At 57.3% G+C, this 16,784-nt stretch overlaps 2 protein-coding genes across 4 annotated transcripts; one reads left to right on the top strand and one right to left on the bottom strand.

Moving 5' to 3' along the window:
• The first annotated feature begins 125 nt into the window (after positions 1-125).
• On the top strand, positions 126-5,423 carry GRIN3B (glutamate ionotropic receptor NMDA type subunit 3B). Of its 2 annotated transcripts, XM_052665444.1 has the most exons (12): positions 126-553; positions 1,417-2,003; positions 2,087-2,633; positions 2,741-2,819; positions 2,941-3,137; positions 3,330-3,475; positions 3,588-3,703; positions 3,809-3,960; positions 4,056-4,220; positions 4,302-4,369; positions 4,467-4,736; positions 4,801-5,423. In XM_052665444.1, exons 1-12 carry the CDS (start codon positions 143-145, stop codon positions 4,823-4,825), a joined length of 2,763 nt encoding a protein of 920 aa, XP_052521404.1. In that variant the 5' UTR covers positions 126-142; the 3' UTR covers positions 4,826-5,423. The 2 variants fall into 2 exon arrangements, with proteins under 2 accessions (XP_052521404.1, XP_052521403.1); XM_052665443.1 differs by having other exon boundaries at positions 2,087-3,137.
• TMEM259 (transmembrane protein 259) lies at positions 5,349-16,535 on the bottom strand. Of its 2 annotated transcripts, none has more exons than XM_052665445.1 (11): positions 16,024-16,535; positions 13,672-13,938; positions 13,229-13,397; positions 12,010-12,120; positions 11,018-11,140; positions 10,601-10,701; positions 9,906-9,963; positions 9,713-9,796; positions 9,076-9,208; positions 8,630-8,729; positions 5,349-7,968 (listed from the first exon to the last, which is right to left on the bottom strand). In XM_052665445.1, exons 1-11 carry the CDS (start codon positions 16,243-16,245, stop codon positions 7,135-7,137), a joined length of 2,202 nt encoding a protein of 733 aa, XP_052521405.1. In that variant the 5' UTR covers positions 16,246-16,535; the 3' UTR covers positions 5,349-7,134. The 2 variants fall into 2 exon arrangements, with proteins under 2 accessions (XP_052521405.1, XP_052521406.1); XM_052665446.1 differs by having other exon boundaries at positions 13,283-13,397.
• Positions 16,536-16,784: the final 249 nt, after the last annotated feature.

Here is a 16,784-nt window from a genome sequence, read left to right as displayed (position 1 = left end):
GGCTCCGCTCCCCCCAACCGCGCTCGGAGCTGCGGGGCCGCTCCCGCTCCGTCCCGTCCCGCCCCGCCGAACGGAGCTGCCCCCGCCCCCGGCCCGCCCCGTCCCGCCCCGTCCCGGCCCGACGGGCGCAGCGCGGGGCCCCATGGAGGGGCTGCGGGCGCTGTGGCTGCTGGCGGCCGCGCTGGGGGCTGCGGGGGGACACCCGCATCCCTGCCGCGGTCCGAGCCGGCCCGGCCCCGCCGTGCGTCTGGGAGCGCTGCTGCCCTCCGCCTCCACCGGCCCCGTCCGCGCCGCTCTGTCCGGTGGGGGTCCCGGGGCGGTGCTGCCGTACAACCGCAGCCTGGAGGTGGTGGCGGGCCGTCCGGCGGCGCGGGATCCGGCCTCGCTGTTGCGGTGGCTGTGCGGGGCTCTGCTGGGGCGAGGCGTGGCGGCGGTGCTGGCCGTGCCGCGATCCCGCCGCGAGCTGCTCCAGATCGACTTCTTCGCCGCGGCTCTGCGCGTTCCCTTCGTCAGCGTCGTCGGCAGCGGCCGCGCTCCGCCGTTCCGCTCTCAGGTGAGTGCCCGTCCCCGAACTCGGTGCGCTCCGTCCCGGCCACGCACTCCTTCTCCTTTCTAATCCCGTCCCGGCTCCTCTCCACCATCATCCCGGCTCCATTCCACCCCTATCCCTGCCTACCTCTGTCCCCGTCCCGGCTCCATTCCAGACCCCATCCCAGCCCCAATCTCCACCCTTATCCTGCTCTCATCTCGTCTCTGTCCCAACTCCATCGTGGTTCCCATCCTGGAGGGGTCAATTAGAGCTTCATCCCGGACCCCATCCCACCCTTGTCCTGGCTCTTTCCCAGGCTCCATCACAGCTTTGTCCCAGCCCAATCCCACTTCTCAGCCCAAGATAGCCTAGGACGTGTGATGTCCATGCTCTCCCATGCCAGATGAGCAGAGCCCCAACCCTGTGTCCCGGGAGTGGATTTGTTCCCCTCCCTTCCCTTAGCCGCCTCCCCTCTGCAGTCAGATCCCTTCCACTTGAGGCCGTTATCCCTTTCGTAGCCTCAGGAGCATTTGGGCTCCCTTCACCTGTTGTAGGGCTCAGCCACAGCTCTGCTCCATTGCTGGGAAGGTGACTCCATGTCCCAGCATGCAGTGGCTGTGTGCTGGCTGCGTCCTCGCAGTGCCTGCATGGGGCTGGGGGCCACACACAGCCCACGGTGCTGGCAGCCCCCACCCTCCAGCGCAGGCACTGGGCGCTGCTCCTCAGCACTGCACCACATTCATGGGCTCTGCATGCCTGCAGTGCTGCATCAGCAGCGGGGAGGTGGGGGGAGCCACGGCCTCAGTCCACGCTGCTGCTGGGGAGCGGAGCTGGGAGGGAGGTGGGACAAACAGCAGAGGGTCACCTGCTGTCCTGTGTGCCCGCAGAGCCCCTTCCACTTCCACATGGACCGGCAGAGCTCGCTGGAGACGTTGGCAGAGGTGCTGGTGAGCATCCTGCAGGCCCACGAGTGGCGCGAGGCCACGCTGGTGCTGTGCCGCCCCTGGGATGTCACCGCCTTCCTCGACCGTGCACAGCTCTCCCTGCACACTGTGCTGGATCTCCGCTGCCTGCATGAGCCCAGGGCTGAGCGGTGCCTCCGGCAGCACCAGGAGCACCTGGGAGCCCTCTCCGGCCCCACGTTGGTGCTGGGCTGCGACTTGCGGCGCGCACGGCGGCTCTTCAGGGCGGCGGAGCGTGCGGGGCTGCGGGCGCAGGAGGTTTGCTGGGTGCTGGGCTCCCCGCTGCACGCCGCCGAGTTGCAGGGTGAGGGGCTGCCCGGGGGGCTGCTGGCCTTTGGGGAGGTGGGCGCTGCACCGCTGGAGGCCTTTGTGCGTGACGCAGTGGAGTTGGTGAGCCGTGCCATCAGCAGTGCTGCCGCTGTGCGTCCCGACCTCGCGCTCAACCCCCCCATGGTGAACTGCAACGACCACAGCGGGGACAGCGCTGAGTCCTCAGGGCGCTTCCTGACCCGGTGAGCACCACGCTGCTGCTCCCCCATCCCCCTGCCCTACCCTCCCCAGCAAAGACCCCTCCGTGACCCCCTGCTCCCCACAGGTTCCTATCCAACACATCTTTCCACGGGCGGACGGGGTTGGTGCGGGTGCAGGACGGGACGCGGGTGCAGACGGAGCAGCAGTACCGCGTGTGGAGCCTTCAGCGCGACCTGCAGGGACGGCCTGCCTGGGTGACAGTGGGCACGTGGCAGCACGGCAAGCTGCAGCTGGAGGAGGGCGCGTGGCAGAGCCACCTCCAGCGCAAAGCACCCCCAGAAGGGAACGGCGGCACTCGTGCGCGGCTGCGGGTGGTGACGCTGGTGGAGCATCCCTTCGTCTTCACACGAGAGGTGGATGAGGATGGGAGCTGCCCCGCCGGGCAGCTCTGCCTGGACCCCGGCACCAATGACTCGGCCGTGCTGGATGCTCTCTTTGAGGAGCTGAGCGCTGAGAACGGCTCTGTGCCGCGGGAGTACAAGAAGTGCTGCTACGGGTACTGCATCGACCTGCTGGAGCGGCTGGCCGAGGACGTGCCCTTTGACTTCGAGCTCTACATTGTGGGCGATGGGAAATACGGAGCGTGGAAGAACGGGCGCTGGACGGGGCTGGTGGGGGACCTGCTCAGCGGCACGGCCCACATGGCCGTCACCTCCTTCAGCATCAATTCAGCACGCAGCAAAGTCATCGACTTCACCAGCCCCTTCTTCTCCACCAGCCTGGGCATCCTGGTGAGGACCAAGGACACGGCGTCGCCCATCGGGGCCTTCATGTGGCCCCTGCACTGGACCACGTGGGTGGGCATCTTCGTGGCCCTGCACATGACCGCACTCTTCCTCACCCTTTACGAGTGGAAGAGCCCCTACGGAATGACCCCCCACGGCCGCAACCGCATGAAGATCTTCTCCTACTCCTCAGCCCTCAACCTCTGCTACGCCATCCTCTTTGGGCGCACCGTCTCCAGCAAGACGCCCAAGTGCTGCACCGGCCGCTTCCTCATGAACCTCTGGGCCATCTTCTGCCTCCTGGTGCTCTCCAGCTACACGGCCAACCTGGCGGCCGTCATGGTGGGCGAGAAGACCTTCGAGGAGCTCTCGGGCATCCACGACCCCAAGGTGAGAGCTCTGCTTGGCTGCCTCATGGGGGTGGGAGGGGCAGGACGGGGCTGGGTTTGCCCTGTGGCTGCCCTTGGGGATGTCCTTACCGGACGCCTTGTAGGAGCTGCTGCTTCACTGGGGGTTCCCAGCCCCTCCTGCCCGGTGCCCTCGACCCGTGGGGGGGTTCTGACACCGTGGTGCCCCTTCCAGCTGCACCACCCCTCGCAGGGTTTCCGCTTTGGCACCGTATGGGAGAGCAGTGCCGAGGAGTACATCAAGAAGAGCTTCCCCGAAATGCACGGGCACATGAGGCGTTACAATGCCCCCACCACCCCCGCCGGTGTCACCATGCTCAAGTGAGGGTCAGGAGCACGGGGGGGGGGAGGAGGGGACCCTCCTGTTCCCCTCTGTCTGCACACCCCGAGCCCGGGGGAGCGGCCCCCCCCTGAACCCCCCGCATTGACGCAGGACGGAACCCCCCAAGCTCAACGCCTTCATCATGGATAAGTCCCTGCTGGACTACGAGGTGTCCATCGACTCCGACTGCAAGCTGCTCACCGTAGGGAAGCCTTTTGCCATTGAAGGTGGGCAGGTGCACAGCGCTGCGGCTGCGGGGGGATCCCTGGGTACTGGGGGGGGGTGAGCCCCAGTCCCAGCGCTGCCTCTTTCCCCCCTGCTATGGGGGCCAGGCTACGGCATCGGCCTCCCCCAACACTCACCGCTGACCTCCAAGCTGTCAGAGTTCATCAGTCGCTACAAATCAGCCGGTTTCATGGACCTGCTGCACGACAAGTGGTACCGCATGGTGCCCTGCGGCAAGCGCGTCTTCGCTGTCACTGAGGTGGGGCAGCCGGACCTGGGAGGGGCGGAAGGGGGGCTCTGCTGGTGTCCCTCCCCCCCTCCACACAGACACTGCTGACCCCATCAATCCCACAGACCCTGCAGATGGGGATCTACCATTTCTCGGGGCTGTTTGTGCTGCTGTGCATCGGGCTGGGCGGGGCGTTGCTCACCTCGCTGGGGGAGCACGCCTTCTATCGCCTCATCCTGCCCCGCATCCGCCGCCAGAAGCGGTTCAGCTACTGGCTGCACACCAGCCAGGTGAGGAAGAGGAGGGCGCTGCCTTCCTCCCTCCTCCCCACAACCCCCACCTCCTTCATCACCCCTCCTTGCGCCCCGCAGAAAATCCACCGCGCTCTCAACATGGGCACGGAAGAGCAGAGGAGGCAGAAGCTGAGCCTGGAGCAGAGGTAAAGCGCGGCACGGGCAGCGGCGCCGCTCTCCTGCTCCCCCCAGCCCCGGGGAGGCAGAGGAGCCTCCCGGCCCCAACCTTCTCTCGCCCCCCAGGCGCAGCCCCCAGCAGAACCCGGCACCCGAACGGAAGGAGGTGCGCAGGGTGCGCTTTCAGCTGGACACCAGCGAGGAGCCCCCAGGGCCTCCCAGCAACGGGTTGGTGCAGGGGGAGCGGGCAGGGGGCGAGAGGGAGCTGCAGGAGCTGGAGGAGAAGATCGAGGCGATGCGGGAGCAGCTGCGTGCGGCGCTGCTGAGGAAGAGCGAGTTGGTGTCAGCGCTGGGTACAACGAGGGGCCCAGGAGCGGAGCAAAGCCAGGAGCACAGGTGAGCACGAGGGGTTTTAAAGCGCGAAACAGGAGAAAAACCAAGCCTGCGTTTTCTCTTGCAGCTGCACTGTGAAAGCGGCGGAGTAGAGCTGACAGCTCTGCCCCACGGCCAGCTCCCAGCCCTGCCCCAGCACGGCAGCCTCCAGGGCTCAGCAGCCACAGGAGACCCCCACGCTCCGAGCCCAGGAGGAAGGAGCAGCCCCAGGGTCAGGGCTGAGATCCCAAACCCCGGAGAGGCAGCGGCAGGGAGCTGACATCACACCGAGCTCCGGAGCCACAGCCAGAGAGTGCAGCCCCCTGGGGCAGAGGGACGGACAGCAGCAGTGCCGGCCCTTCCTGGGGCTGCACGGAGCAGAGCCCAGCCTCAGTGCCTCCCTTGGAGGCAGCGGAGGAAAGAGCTGAGTCCAAACGCAAGACAGCAGGGGCAGCTGTCAACAGCCAGGGATGCCCCAGGCCCGTCTTCCCTCTGTGCAGCCCTCACTTGTGCAGAGGTTGCACTGCTGAGCACAGCAGCCAGGCCTGAGCTCTGCTCTCCTCCAGGATCCTCACATCGCCTTCCAGCAGAACCCCATCCCACTGCTAGCAGGACATGAGAGCAGCACCAAGCAGCTGTTAGATATAATATTTATTATTATATACAAACACATTTTGTACATTAAATAGAATGAACTCTACTCCTCATTCATCAGATGATTTGGTTTGTTTTCCCACCTTCCCTTCCCACCCTCTCGTAAGCCTATGGTTACTCCTTGCTCTTGCACCCTGGCACATCCACGCTCAGGAGCCTCGTCATGCTGCCCGGCCCTCCCAGGAAGGCAGCTGCAGAACGCTCTGCCCTGTGCCCCACAGCAGCACCCAGGGCTCATCGAGCCAAAAAAAAAAGAGAAAAAAAATAGGAGGGCACCCATGTGGGAAATGCAGAGAAAATGAAGCCAGAGGGCTGCGAGTCCCCATGCCGCCAACATGGAAACCCAGCCCTGGCGGAAGCCACAGCAGCGCCTCGAAGGGAGAGAGGGGCACTGAGATGCTGGAGGCTGCAGGGCCCTGCAGAGCCCCCCTCCTCCACCTCCTTCCCAGCAGGTTTCTCCCTGAGCTGCTCTCATCCCAGCCCTGCACACCCAGCGCTCTCCTGCATCACTCTGCTTCTGCAGCCCTGCTCCACCTGCAGGTTTTAAGTCCTAAACCCCCACCTGGGTCCAATGGAGCCCTGGGGCACCAGGTGTAGCACACAGGACTGGGGCACGAATCCAAGCTTTCGCCTCTGCTGCCAAGGGAATGAGGGAAAGCGAGGTGAAATTTGCCTTTAGTGTTTTGGTTCTTTGCTAAACCCACAACAGCTGAGCCAGCACGATGCCAACCTCTCCTGAGGGATGGGGCTGATCTTAAAACACAAACGTGTCCCATTTAAGGGACAAGGCACTGAAAAACAAACAACCTCACCTGCAGCTGCAGGTGCCGAAAGCAGAGCTGTACAGGGACAGAGCTGCTGCCCTCCTCCTCCCCTACGACAGATACTGAGGCTACAGGTCAGCTCCCAGGGGACACTGATGCCATCTGCCTGTGGCACGGCAGGAGCTCTCACTTGACACATTGAAGAGGGGCCAAACTCACCAGGGTCCTGCAGAGTCACCAGCAGCAAAGGGGACAGCATTCCTCCAGGGCTGAATAAAGCCTTTACTGCTTCCAACCACAGACAAATGCTTCCTTCCTTGGGTGGACGCTCTAAGCTGGACCTGGACACTTCTCCCCCTATAAACCCACTGACTAAAGACAGTTGAATGTCAGGAGAAAAAATAAAAAAGAAAAGAAACGGGGCTAAAATGCAGTTTCTGCTTTGGTTATTACCCAGCTTTGCTCTGGTGTGAGCAGCTCCAGTGTTGAAGGGAGGTACTGAGCTTCTTTTCCCCTAGAAAAAAGGGAGGTGACTTGTTTCTCCTTGGCCGTTGGTTGCTCTCCCTGCTCACACACAGCTGCTATTCTAACCAGAGAGTCGCCGTGCACACACGTGGTTTGTCACACATCAGCTCATGTTTGCAAGCAACACCCAGACTGCCAACACAACCTCAGGGGGGCAAAGAAGAGCTGTGACAGCGCATTGAGAACACGGCCTGCCTGCTCACCCACAGCTCTGCAGTGGCACAGGGCTCCCCAGGTGCCTTGCAGGCAGAGGGAGCCATCGTGCCCTTGCTCCCTCCTCCTTGCAGGGAGAATCTGGCACAGGGCAGTGCCCACGTGTGCATCTCTCTGGGGAGTTCACTGCAGCATCTTTTCTCTGTCCCAGCTGCTCTGCCTCCGTTAAGAGGAATTCATGGGTTAAGGATGATGGTGAAGTGAGAAACAGTAACAAACGAAATCCAAATGCCTTCCTGGCAGTCCGGTGCGACAGAAACAAGGACTCAAGACAGGCTCCTCAAGTCTGGCTCCGAGCAAGGCCTGGAGCCAGCTGTACTACCTGCTGGTGCTGGGCAAGGGCCGCTCTCCCCCCGGTCCCCAAGAGCACAGCCCAAGAGTTTGTCCTGATCAGTTTTCTCCACAAAGGCCGGAGGGGACTCTGCCACGCTGCCATTTGCAATGCAGTTCTTGCCACTGGGTTTGGCTTGGCTGTCCGAGCTCTCCGCAGCCTCAGTCTGCTCGGCAGGGGAAGGGCTGGGGTTGGAGCTCCCATCCTCCTGCACAGGGACGGGGGCTTCTGTGGCAGGGGAACCATCGGCAGCAGCGACCGCAGAGGCTGAAGTGACCTCGATGGTGATGGAGCCCACGGCAGCGTCCGGGTGGTCGCTGCTCACCCTGATGCGTGCGACCAAACCGGAGGCAGCAGCAACATCCTGAGGGTTCCCAGCAGCCACGGCTTCGTGCACCACGTTCGGCTCCAGGAGAGAAGAGCTCAGGTCAGAAAGAAATGAAGCCTCTGTAACGATGGCAGCTGTCTCAGCAACCCAGTTGAGGTCGCTCCCGACAGAAGAGGCTGCGGCCGCGGTGACGACGCTGGAGGCCTCGCTGGGGGCCAGAGCTGCTGGGCTGCTGCTCTCTCCGGAGGGGCCAGCAGGCAGGTGGGGCTGGTGACCCCCCACCTCCGGCCCAGCTGGGGTAGTGTTGTTGTTGAGGTTGTCTTGGAGAGTTGTTTGAGTGCCCTGACCCACCTGCTGGTTCTGCAGCAGCATCTCCTGGATTCTGATCTGCCGGAGAATGGCTGGCAGCTCGTAGTGGTGGAAGAAGTAAATCATTGAATGCTGGAGATGGTAAAGGGAAAGGAATCATTCAACAGGTTTGGGCTGCGAGCCTAGACGCACCTCGCAAAACTATTCTGTCATCCCTATGTAAAGACAGGGACCAGAAACTGGATGATCTTTTTAAGACCTTATCTGAAATTGTGCAAAGATTTGTCCCTTCTATATTGAACTCCTGCTGTCAGAGAGCAACTGCAAGAGCTCTGAAGGCAGGTGATGGAGTAGGGGTGAGAGTGAGGCTAAAGGCTTTTCCCTCCAGCCCCACGTTTGCATCTCACAGCACAGAGAGGGAGCAGCTCAGCACAGATCCGATCCATTCCTCAGCCTCTACGTGGGAGATTCTCAGTGGGATTTATTCCAGATGAGACAGGAATCCTCCCCTAACACTCCTAAAGCTCACTTGACATCAGCCTATTGCCAGTCACTGACGTGAGGACTGACCAAGTCCAGCAGTGCGACAGCTTCCTCTCGTCACCCCATTTCCAAACCTGACACTCAAACGCAGTTTGACAGAGTTTGATGAAGCCCAAACCACAGCTTCACACCCCTTTTTGACACTGCAGAGCCCTCTGAGGGCTGCAGAGAGACCAGGGCTGAACTCACAGGATGGCACCTGCCCCCACATGTGGCTGCACCAACCTGAGCAGGATCAGCAGCATCTCACCTGGATGAACAGCCACGAGGTGACCAGGGCCAGGCTGCTGTACTGCCCGTTGAACCGATAGTGGTAGGCATAGAAGGCAAAGTGGTACAGATAAAAGAACCTGCACAAAGAAAGCAGCAAATATCAGTGGACAGGGCAGAGCTGAGCTCCTCTCTAGTCATAACTCTGTTCTGAGCTGGTGAATTTCGCACAGGGAGGTCTGTGCAAATGTGTAATTAGCACAGCTTCACTGCGAGCTGGACTTCAGCTAAGCAAAAGAAAGGGGAGGGGTGATTCCTGACAGTCATACTTGAGACCCAAAGTGGGAACAAGTGCACTTTGGGCCACAGGGCAGCTCCCAGAGAGATATACAGAAGCTGTGAAGAGTGAAAGTCCTCCCTCCAGTTGGAGAGCTAAAGAAGGCTCCCACCAGAGACTGGGAGCTGCAGGGAGGTGAGGTCTCTTACCTGAGCCAATGCCTCTTACTGGTATTGGTGTGGCAACAGATGGCATCATACTGGTCAGCCAGCCACACAATGAGGATGATGTAAAAAGCAGTCGTGGTGTCGTTGAAGAACTCTGACATGATGGCCTCCATGCCTACGGGACAGAGAGGGGCCTGACATCAGCAGCCTGCAGGGCACACAACAGCTGCAGGGCAGCAAAAGTCTGCACCACTGCATGGCAAAAAGAACCAGAGCAGGACAAAAAAGATTCCTGTTTAGAACAACAGCTGAGGTCAAGCAAGTCTCACTGCTGACTGAAGTCACCACACAGAGGATCAGCTGGCCCTGGACAGCAGAGATCTCAGTGGTCTTGATTGTTTCTTTAAAACCCAAATTATGCTAATGGAACGTGGTTACACAGAGTGTGAATTTAACATGAACTAAAGAGAGGAATGGGCAAAGCTTCAGTTTATGTGATTTCCAAATAAGCTGCTTTTCCAGGGGACTCAGAACAGCCACGCAGCTCACTGTGCCATCAAACCCCAGAGCCTCGTGAAGGGCAGACACAGCATGTGCTGTGACCAGGTCACAAAAAGGGAATTATACCTCCTACAGAGGGGACCTGCAGCACAAATGCAAGAAGTGAGCATGTCCTTACCTACTAGAGCCAGAATGACAGTGAGCAGGGGAGCTGCAGGGAATGCAATCGTCATGTTCATTTCCAGCATCTGTAAAAGGTCAACTGCAAGAAGGAAAAGAGTGTCACAAGAAGAGAACACGAGGCCAAGGAACCCTGCATCACTCCACATTCAGAGCACCTCAACAGCCCAAATCACACAGAAGATGCTTACCAATGAAGACAAAGATCTGATGGTGTGAGTAGCGTAAGAGCATCGAAACGGACAGAGTCTGAAACAGAACAGAACCACTGTCAGGTTCCTGTCACATCACAGCAGGGGCTCAGGCAGGCAAGCTGGGACTCGTGATGTTGCTGTGCACATCCCTGTGTTTGTGAGCTTGAGCTACACAGGCCAATTTCTCAAGGAGTAATTAGGACTTCACAAAGAGCAATTAATCTTCGTATTACTGCTGTAAAATAGACAGCAAGTAATTTGTTTGCAAAGAGATTTTGAATAGTTGAGCAGAGGCCAAACCAAACAGCAGCAGAGCTGGAACTGAGGTTTCTTCCTATTCTGCACCTGTGCTCCTCCCAGGAGCTCAAACTGTGCGACCTGCTGTAGGGAATCTGCTTTGGCAGGGGGGTTGGACACGATGATCTCTGAAGGTCCCTTCCAACCCCTACAATTCTGTGATTCTGTGAAACTGCCTGCCTGACAAAAGTCACCCTGCATTGCTTTGATTTCTTCTCTCGCTGGTCATAAAATGCTCTTTGCTTTTAGGACTCTAAATACCCACATCAGGGTGGGGGAAAAAAAGAGCAGAACTCCATCAGCTTAGCTTTAAAAGCAGCTACGAGCTCAGGCCTTGTAACAGCAAACCTTGCTGGGCTCAGAGTCCAGGGAATGCCCAGCTCCTCCCAACTTACAAATATGACCATGATGACAAAGGCTGCCAGGTAGGAAGTTCTAGCCATCCACATGCTGACAAAGCGATAGTGCTCCCCAGACACCACGTTGCGAAGGAAACCTGGGAACAGAGAAAGAAGAAAAGCACACAGTGCCCATGGGATCGACTCACAGAACGAGAACAAACCGCTGGTCGTGTCTGAGATCCACGCCAGCATCCCTCACAGCTTATTGCCATGCAGTGCAATAAGGCCAGAGGAAATCACGTCTGCTGGTGTCTCTTCTCTGCTGTTTCGTTTTGTCCTCAGCAATAACATCCCTATGTAACACAAGGAGCTGCTCCCTGCGTTAGAGGTTAACCAAAGTCAGCAGAGGACATCCATGCACCTGTGGAAGAGCAGCACCCCCTCTGCTAAAGTGATTCCTGCCACTCTTACCTTTGTTCTCTTCGTTTTCAGCTAAGGCTTTGACACTCGACATCAGGATGTCATCATAACCCAGGAACTCATCCAGCAACAGACGACTGAACCTGTCCCCAAAGCACTGATCCCTGGTAGGATCTAGAGAGAAGAACAGAGCAGTTACACCTCGTTCTTTTTAAATGTGAGCACAGTCTTCTCATCATTTAGAGCAGCCTTGCAATTGCACTCCAACCTCTGGCAGCGTAACTGAACTGGGCAGGACGGGGAAGCAAAATGTCACACCCTGACAAATATAGCCACGCTGCTAACATGCTGATGCCAATCAGGCTGCAAGAATTCCATCTGTGCTGTCATACTCTCCACTGCCAGACACATACAGGGAATTTCTCCCCTGGGTTTGGACTGCAGCCCCAGTAACAAAGGGCTCTCTCTCTAGCAACAGCCCTCAGGACAAGCCTGTGTGCAGCTCAGAGGGGCTGGCAGAGATGTTTCCGCAGCCAACTGGGCTCTGCCTGGTGCTGGTGAGGCCCACAGCCCCCCTCCCCAACACCTCCATGCAGCTCTCATGAAGCACAAACATGTATTCTACTGTACACTGATCAGCCTGTAAAAAAATAGACCAAAAAACCACAAAGCCCAGCAACAATCTGTCAGTAAGTTACTAAGATATTCATGCAGGAACTTTTCCAGGTGAACTGAAAAGCCCAGGTCAGTAAACAGACATTTATCATTGGCTCTTTCTTCAATGAGAAAGCAATGCTAGACGTGACACGAAGGCTCAGGCACCACAACAGGCTCCAGCATTTCAAAACTCTCCTCTTGAAAAGGCTGCAACCAGCTGAAGCAACAACGCTCCCCAAAGCTCTCATGCACGGAAAGCGAGCGCCATCAACTGTTAGAAACAGTTCCCACAAGACTGAAGAGGAGCTGGGATGAGCGTGAAGTTTGGAAGGGAGCTGCCAGCATGCAGGTATCTCTGCAGACACATCCCCAGCTCCTTTGCTCACCCAAAGTCACCACCATCACAGGGATGCTGAGGCGCTGCCGCGTGCTCTGGGACAGGCGCAGGAAGCCGTACTCCAAGGAATACTCCACAATGTACTCCTCCTGTGGCCACACTGCAAGAGAAGGTGGGAAGGGAGGCTCAACAGAAGGCTGTGCAGGCAGTCAGCAAGAAGAAACAGGCCCTCTCGTGTTTGTTTTGCTTTCAGTTTGCACTACGAAACCTTTTTAAAGCTCCAATGAAAAGGAAGCGTTGAAGCATCAACGCGTGAATCACTGTTTGTAGCACAGATGATTTTACCATGGTAATGCACTCTGTCTAAACATTCAACCTGGTGTACTTACAGGACAGAAGAGCTGGGAAAAAAAATGCTAACAGGATGGGATTTTCTATCTACATGAAGAAGGGGCACGGTTCTCTCTCCTACCACACTGCTGGACCACTTCCAGTTTGGTATTCAGCACACACACAGCACTGGACAACGTGGCTCTTACAGAACATAGGCAACCTGTTAATTAAGGTATTGCACCAAAACTATTCAAACATCGCCCAGTCTGAAGAGCCTTCATGATCTCAAATATAGGACTAATGAGTTCTGGATCAGGATCAAGCAAAACTTTGCAAGACTGAGGGAACAGAGCTGTTGTTTTGTCCAGGCTCACAACCCTCAACATCAGCAGCTCAAGTCGTGCTGAAACAAGAACAGAGCAGGACAATATTCTGAATGAGGCAGACTATCAACACAATCTTGCAATCTACTCCAACTTGCTCGGTGGCTTTCAGGATTAGTTTGCAATTCCAGGCACTGGTGTTGACTCAGGGACCCAAAATATTGTTAATACAGTAAGGAATGTGCACTGCCAGTTGGATCCCTGCAGGTTTCCAGAGGACAGCAAATGCAGAACTGCTCAGAAGAGGGAGGTTTACATTCAGCTGACATAGCTGGCACTGATTTGCTGCAGAAACACGATGCCAGACCAGAAGGCTCCAGCAAATCTTATAGCCCAGATGCACCCACCCAACTCCCAGCCTCCCTCCAACAAAAGAAAACACGGTGCTGTAGATCTGGTGTCAGGAGTGACAAGATTCACCACAGGTTAAAGCAACAGGGATGGCCAGGGGACAATTAAGGTCGCTAAGTGCAGGCCCAGGGAAGCCAGGAGAAGTGCAGGGAAGATGCAGGGAAAGGAGAGAGCACAGATAGGGATTTAAGTTGTCTTTACCTGCTCTGGTTAGCATCTCAAACTCGGACACAGTCTCCCGCAGAGGCTGCATACCTTTAGTGGCTGCTTCACTAAATGAGAACTCCTGGCTTTCGTTGTGGGCCAGCACCTCACTGCTGCTCATCCGGGACGGCTTGAGGAACACCTTGGGCTCTATATCCAGCTCAAACTGTTGGAGAACAGCAGCACAAGAGGTCAGGTCAGCAGCCAGGTCAGCTCCAGGCTCCCGTGCTGTCTGTGCCCCGAGTCGCCAACAGGAAGACAAGCGAGGTCATTTGCTCAGGCTTTAACTTCTACCTTCAAACATCAGAGGCTAGCCAGAAAATGCAGGAAAAAACTGAGGGAACACAGATTCTGAGTGACTGAGGGCACACAGGGGGACCGCAGCACGTGCATCAAGCTGTTTCATCCCAAACCCACGCTCACAGGGAACACATCTTTACCTTGATAGAGCTGTTTTCAAACATATCCACAGTCATTTCCTCTTCTTCCTCCTCCTCTTCCTCAGCCGTGGGCTCAACGACCATTCCTGGACACTTCTCAGCGCCACAGAACTGAAGGAAGATGGGGGCCCGGCTGGAGTTGCGCTGGATTTCCACCCTCAGGATGCCATCACGCGGCCATTTGTCCCTCACGTGCTCCAAACAGTTTATGGGCGAGCGGGAGAAGGCGATGTGAATGTATGCCAGGATGAAGAGCACAAAGAGAGCCTACACACAGCAGGAAAGAAAGCAGAGGCTGTCAGCCCGACCTGCTGACAGGCTGCTCGGTTTCAGCCACCTCTCCCTCACGCACAGACGCTGCAGGTGGACGAGAGCCCTTAAGCTTTCTAACCCTCTGTATTGGCACCAAACGACACAACAGCCCCAAATCAACTCCTCTCCCAGCTCCACAGCTTATATAATACCCCCTTTGTACTTCGTCCTTCTGATACCTCGCTGAAACCTCATCTTTCTGAGGTAAACGCTAAGAGGCCTAAAGCTTTGCTTGGGAATGAAAGCTCCCAAGGTGCCTTTGACCAAAACTTCTCCATTACTGCGCCGTGCTGGGGCTGAGAGCAGCTGGCTGCCACCCAGGAGGCACAGTGCCACGTTAACACACACACTGCCTAGGGTCAAAGAAGTGCTGACTCTCACGAAACCACGTGCAAAGGGCCCACGGCACTGAGCTCCAGCAGCATTCAGCGCAGGTACAGAGCACTGCTGCTGAATTCCTACTGAATTCTCCCTCGTTTCAAAGCACCAAAGCGTTTCCAGGGAGAAAATGCCAACCCACAGATTGGTTTCTGTCAGCCCAGCCACCAGGAAAGGCTACCTAAGCTTATTCAGAAAGGTCTTAAAGCACTGGGATCTGTTTGATTTCTGCTCAGCCAGGCAGACGTTAACCACAGGAGGGAAACAAACTGAACTCAAAACAAAAGGCTGCAGAGGACTACCTGCAATTACTTGGGTTTGTGCCACATCCAGCACGACAGAGCCACGCTCTGGGCTGTGGGGTTTCAGCATTACAGCACCAATAACACAAACACACCCAAGGCAGCAGCAAGAACCAACGCCAGGAGTCGGGTTGCAAAGGTGTATTGTTATCAGAACAACATGGCTCCCTTTAAAAGCATGCATTTGGCCCAAAGCTCAGGCAATAGCCAGCCTACCAATGGGACCTCCATTAAAAAGACCTTTCAGCACGGCATTGAAAGGTGCTTTCAACCCAAGGAACAACTGCAAGTCACAGCAAAACAAAGTGAACTGATAAAGTCCATTTCCTACAATGAAGTTACCCAACCGTCCGAAGTTCAAGCTCCAAAGAACACCTGTCTGTAAGCAGCAGGGCTGCATTTCACCCATTTCAAAATTAAGCATTAAGATGCTCCTTCTTGATTAAATCTGTCCTTGCCACGCATTGTGCCTGACCTATTTGTTATGAATAAACAGGCTGGTAACATCACATCTGCAGAGGAGCCGCAGAGGGGAAAATGCTGGAGAAGGTAACCCCAAAACAGATCCCTGATGCAGGGAGAATGGTGATGAAAGCAGCCAGGAGCACCACCAGGATGCCAAGCACAGCATGCAGACCTGGCCTCACACCACTACCCTCACACAGGGGGGGCTGAAAGCACAGCTGCCTGCTAACCCTAAGGGCAGAAGCAAGGATCTCTTCTGGGAATACTTGAATTTTCTCAGCCTGCTTCAATTAAAAGCAGGTGGCAGCAGGAACTTCTCCTGGCTGGGCTGCATGACAAAACCTGAACGTTTACTGGGCAGGGAGAAAAAGGTGCCCATGTAGTGCAATACAGGGTAACCTAGATGGGGCTGGATTTTAGAACCCTGGATTCCCAGGGTTTAGAACCCAGGGCACAAAGCACTCTGTTGTTACCTAGCTGGCTCTCCTTTGCCTCCCTCTATTATTTCCAGAGGTGGGGGGGGACGACACAATGAGGTCTGGAAGCCGCAGGGCAGCACTTCACCTCACACAGACAGCACCAGGCTGATGCATGGTCCCCACAGGGGAGGCTGTAACTTCCATACCCTGCAGAATTCAGCTTTGCCACTCCGCGGACGTCAGATTACATCAGCAAAAACGCAGACAGGTTTCACCTGTCCACGGAGAGGACGCCCTGCACACAGCTGAGGGCGTCGATTACAGCGAAGAAAAACGGCGATAAAACAGAGCTTTGCACCGATTGCACCCAGAGGGGAAGGCGCTCCATCACCACAGCAGCGTTCGGGTACCTCGCGTGTGTGATGCACACAAAGACAGACTGCTAGGAACCCCCCCCTCCCCGAACCGGGTCTCACCTTGAGCAGCACGAAGAACTCGAAGACCCGCCTGAAGGAAGGAGGGAAGAGCCGCGCGTAGGTCACAGCCATCTTGAAGAAAAGCGCGTGGAAGAGGCGGTCGCGAACATTGATCAGAGGGTTCTGATTGAGGGCAGCGTTCCTCCCGGCCCGGTTAGTGCCCCCCGCGGCCCCGGTGTGGTTGGCCGGGGGGTGCTGGCCTTGGGGCTGCGCTTCGGACATCGCGGGGCTTTGGGGAGGCGCTCAGTACCCCGCGCTGCTCGGCCCCGGCCCGGCCCCCAACCGCAGCCACAGCCGGGCACGGAGCGCTGCAGGCCCGGGCGGGGCTCTCAGCGGCCCTCGGAGCGGCCCCGCGGCGGCGCTGCTCGGATGCGACGCGGCTCCCGAGGCGGCTCCGAGGCCATGAGGCGGCCCGGAGGCGGCGGTGCCTCCTCTTCTTCCTCCTCTCAGGGCCCCGGCCGCCCCTCAGCGCCCCGCCGCCATCTTCCGGCACACACAGCGCCGACGCAACGCAGCGCCGCGAGGAATTGTGGGACGGCGGAAGAAGGGCGCCTGCCCCGCCCCGATATGTAAAGTAAAAACCTTCCCGCCGTGCACCGCGCCGTGGGCCCTTATTTGAGGCAAAAAATCCCCGAAAAAGCCAAATTTTCTGCGAAAAAGAAAGAGCTCAACGGAGTGAGTAGGAGTTTCTTTTGAAGAGGTAATATTAGAAGAAGAAATATGCAAATAGCAAAAGGCTAGCTCACCGTTACTTGTAAAAT

This window comes from Tympanuchus pallidicinctus, unplaced genomic scaffold (genome assembly GCF_026119805.1).
Source record: "Tympanuchus pallidicinctus isolate F22 unplaced genomic scaffold, pur_lepc_1.0 scaffold67, whole genome shotgun sequence".
NCBI classification, from domain to species: Eukaryota; Metazoa; Chordata; class Aves; order Galliformes; family Phasianidae; genus Tympanuchus; species Tympanuchus pallidicinctus.
The sequence above is the reverse complement of the archived record's forward strand: the minus strand, read 5'-3'. Positions and strand labels throughout refer to the sequence as shown.

Excerpts from the sequence above, each read along its gene's own strand:
- GRIN3B (XM_052665443.1), top strand. The coding sequence starts at position 143 with ATGGAGGGGCTGCGGGCGCTGTGGCTGCTGGCGGCCGCGCTGGGGGCT. Across the intron at positions 3,138-3,329 it reads CGGGCATCCACGACCCCAAG|CTGCACCACCCCTCGCAGGG; the intron begins GTGAGAGCTCTG and ends TGCCCCTTCCAG. Across the intron at positions 3,961-4,055 it reads GCGTCTTCGCTGTCACTGAG|ACCCTGCAGATGGGGATCTA; the intron begins GTGGGGCAGCCG and ends TCAATCCCACAG.
- TMEM259 (XM_052665445.1), bottom strand. The coding sequence starts at position 16,245 with ATGTCCGAAGCGCAGCCCCAAGGCCAGCACCCCCCGGCCAACCACACC. Across the intron at positions 13,398-13,671 it reads TTGAAAACAGCTCTATCAAG|TTTGAGCTGGATATAGAGCC; the intron begins GTAAAGATGTGT and ends GTTCTCCAACAG. Across the intron at positions 9,964-10,600 it reads TTGTCATCATGGTCATATTT|ACTCTGTCCGTTTCGATGCT; the intron begins GTAAGTTGGGAG and ends GTTCTGTTTCAG.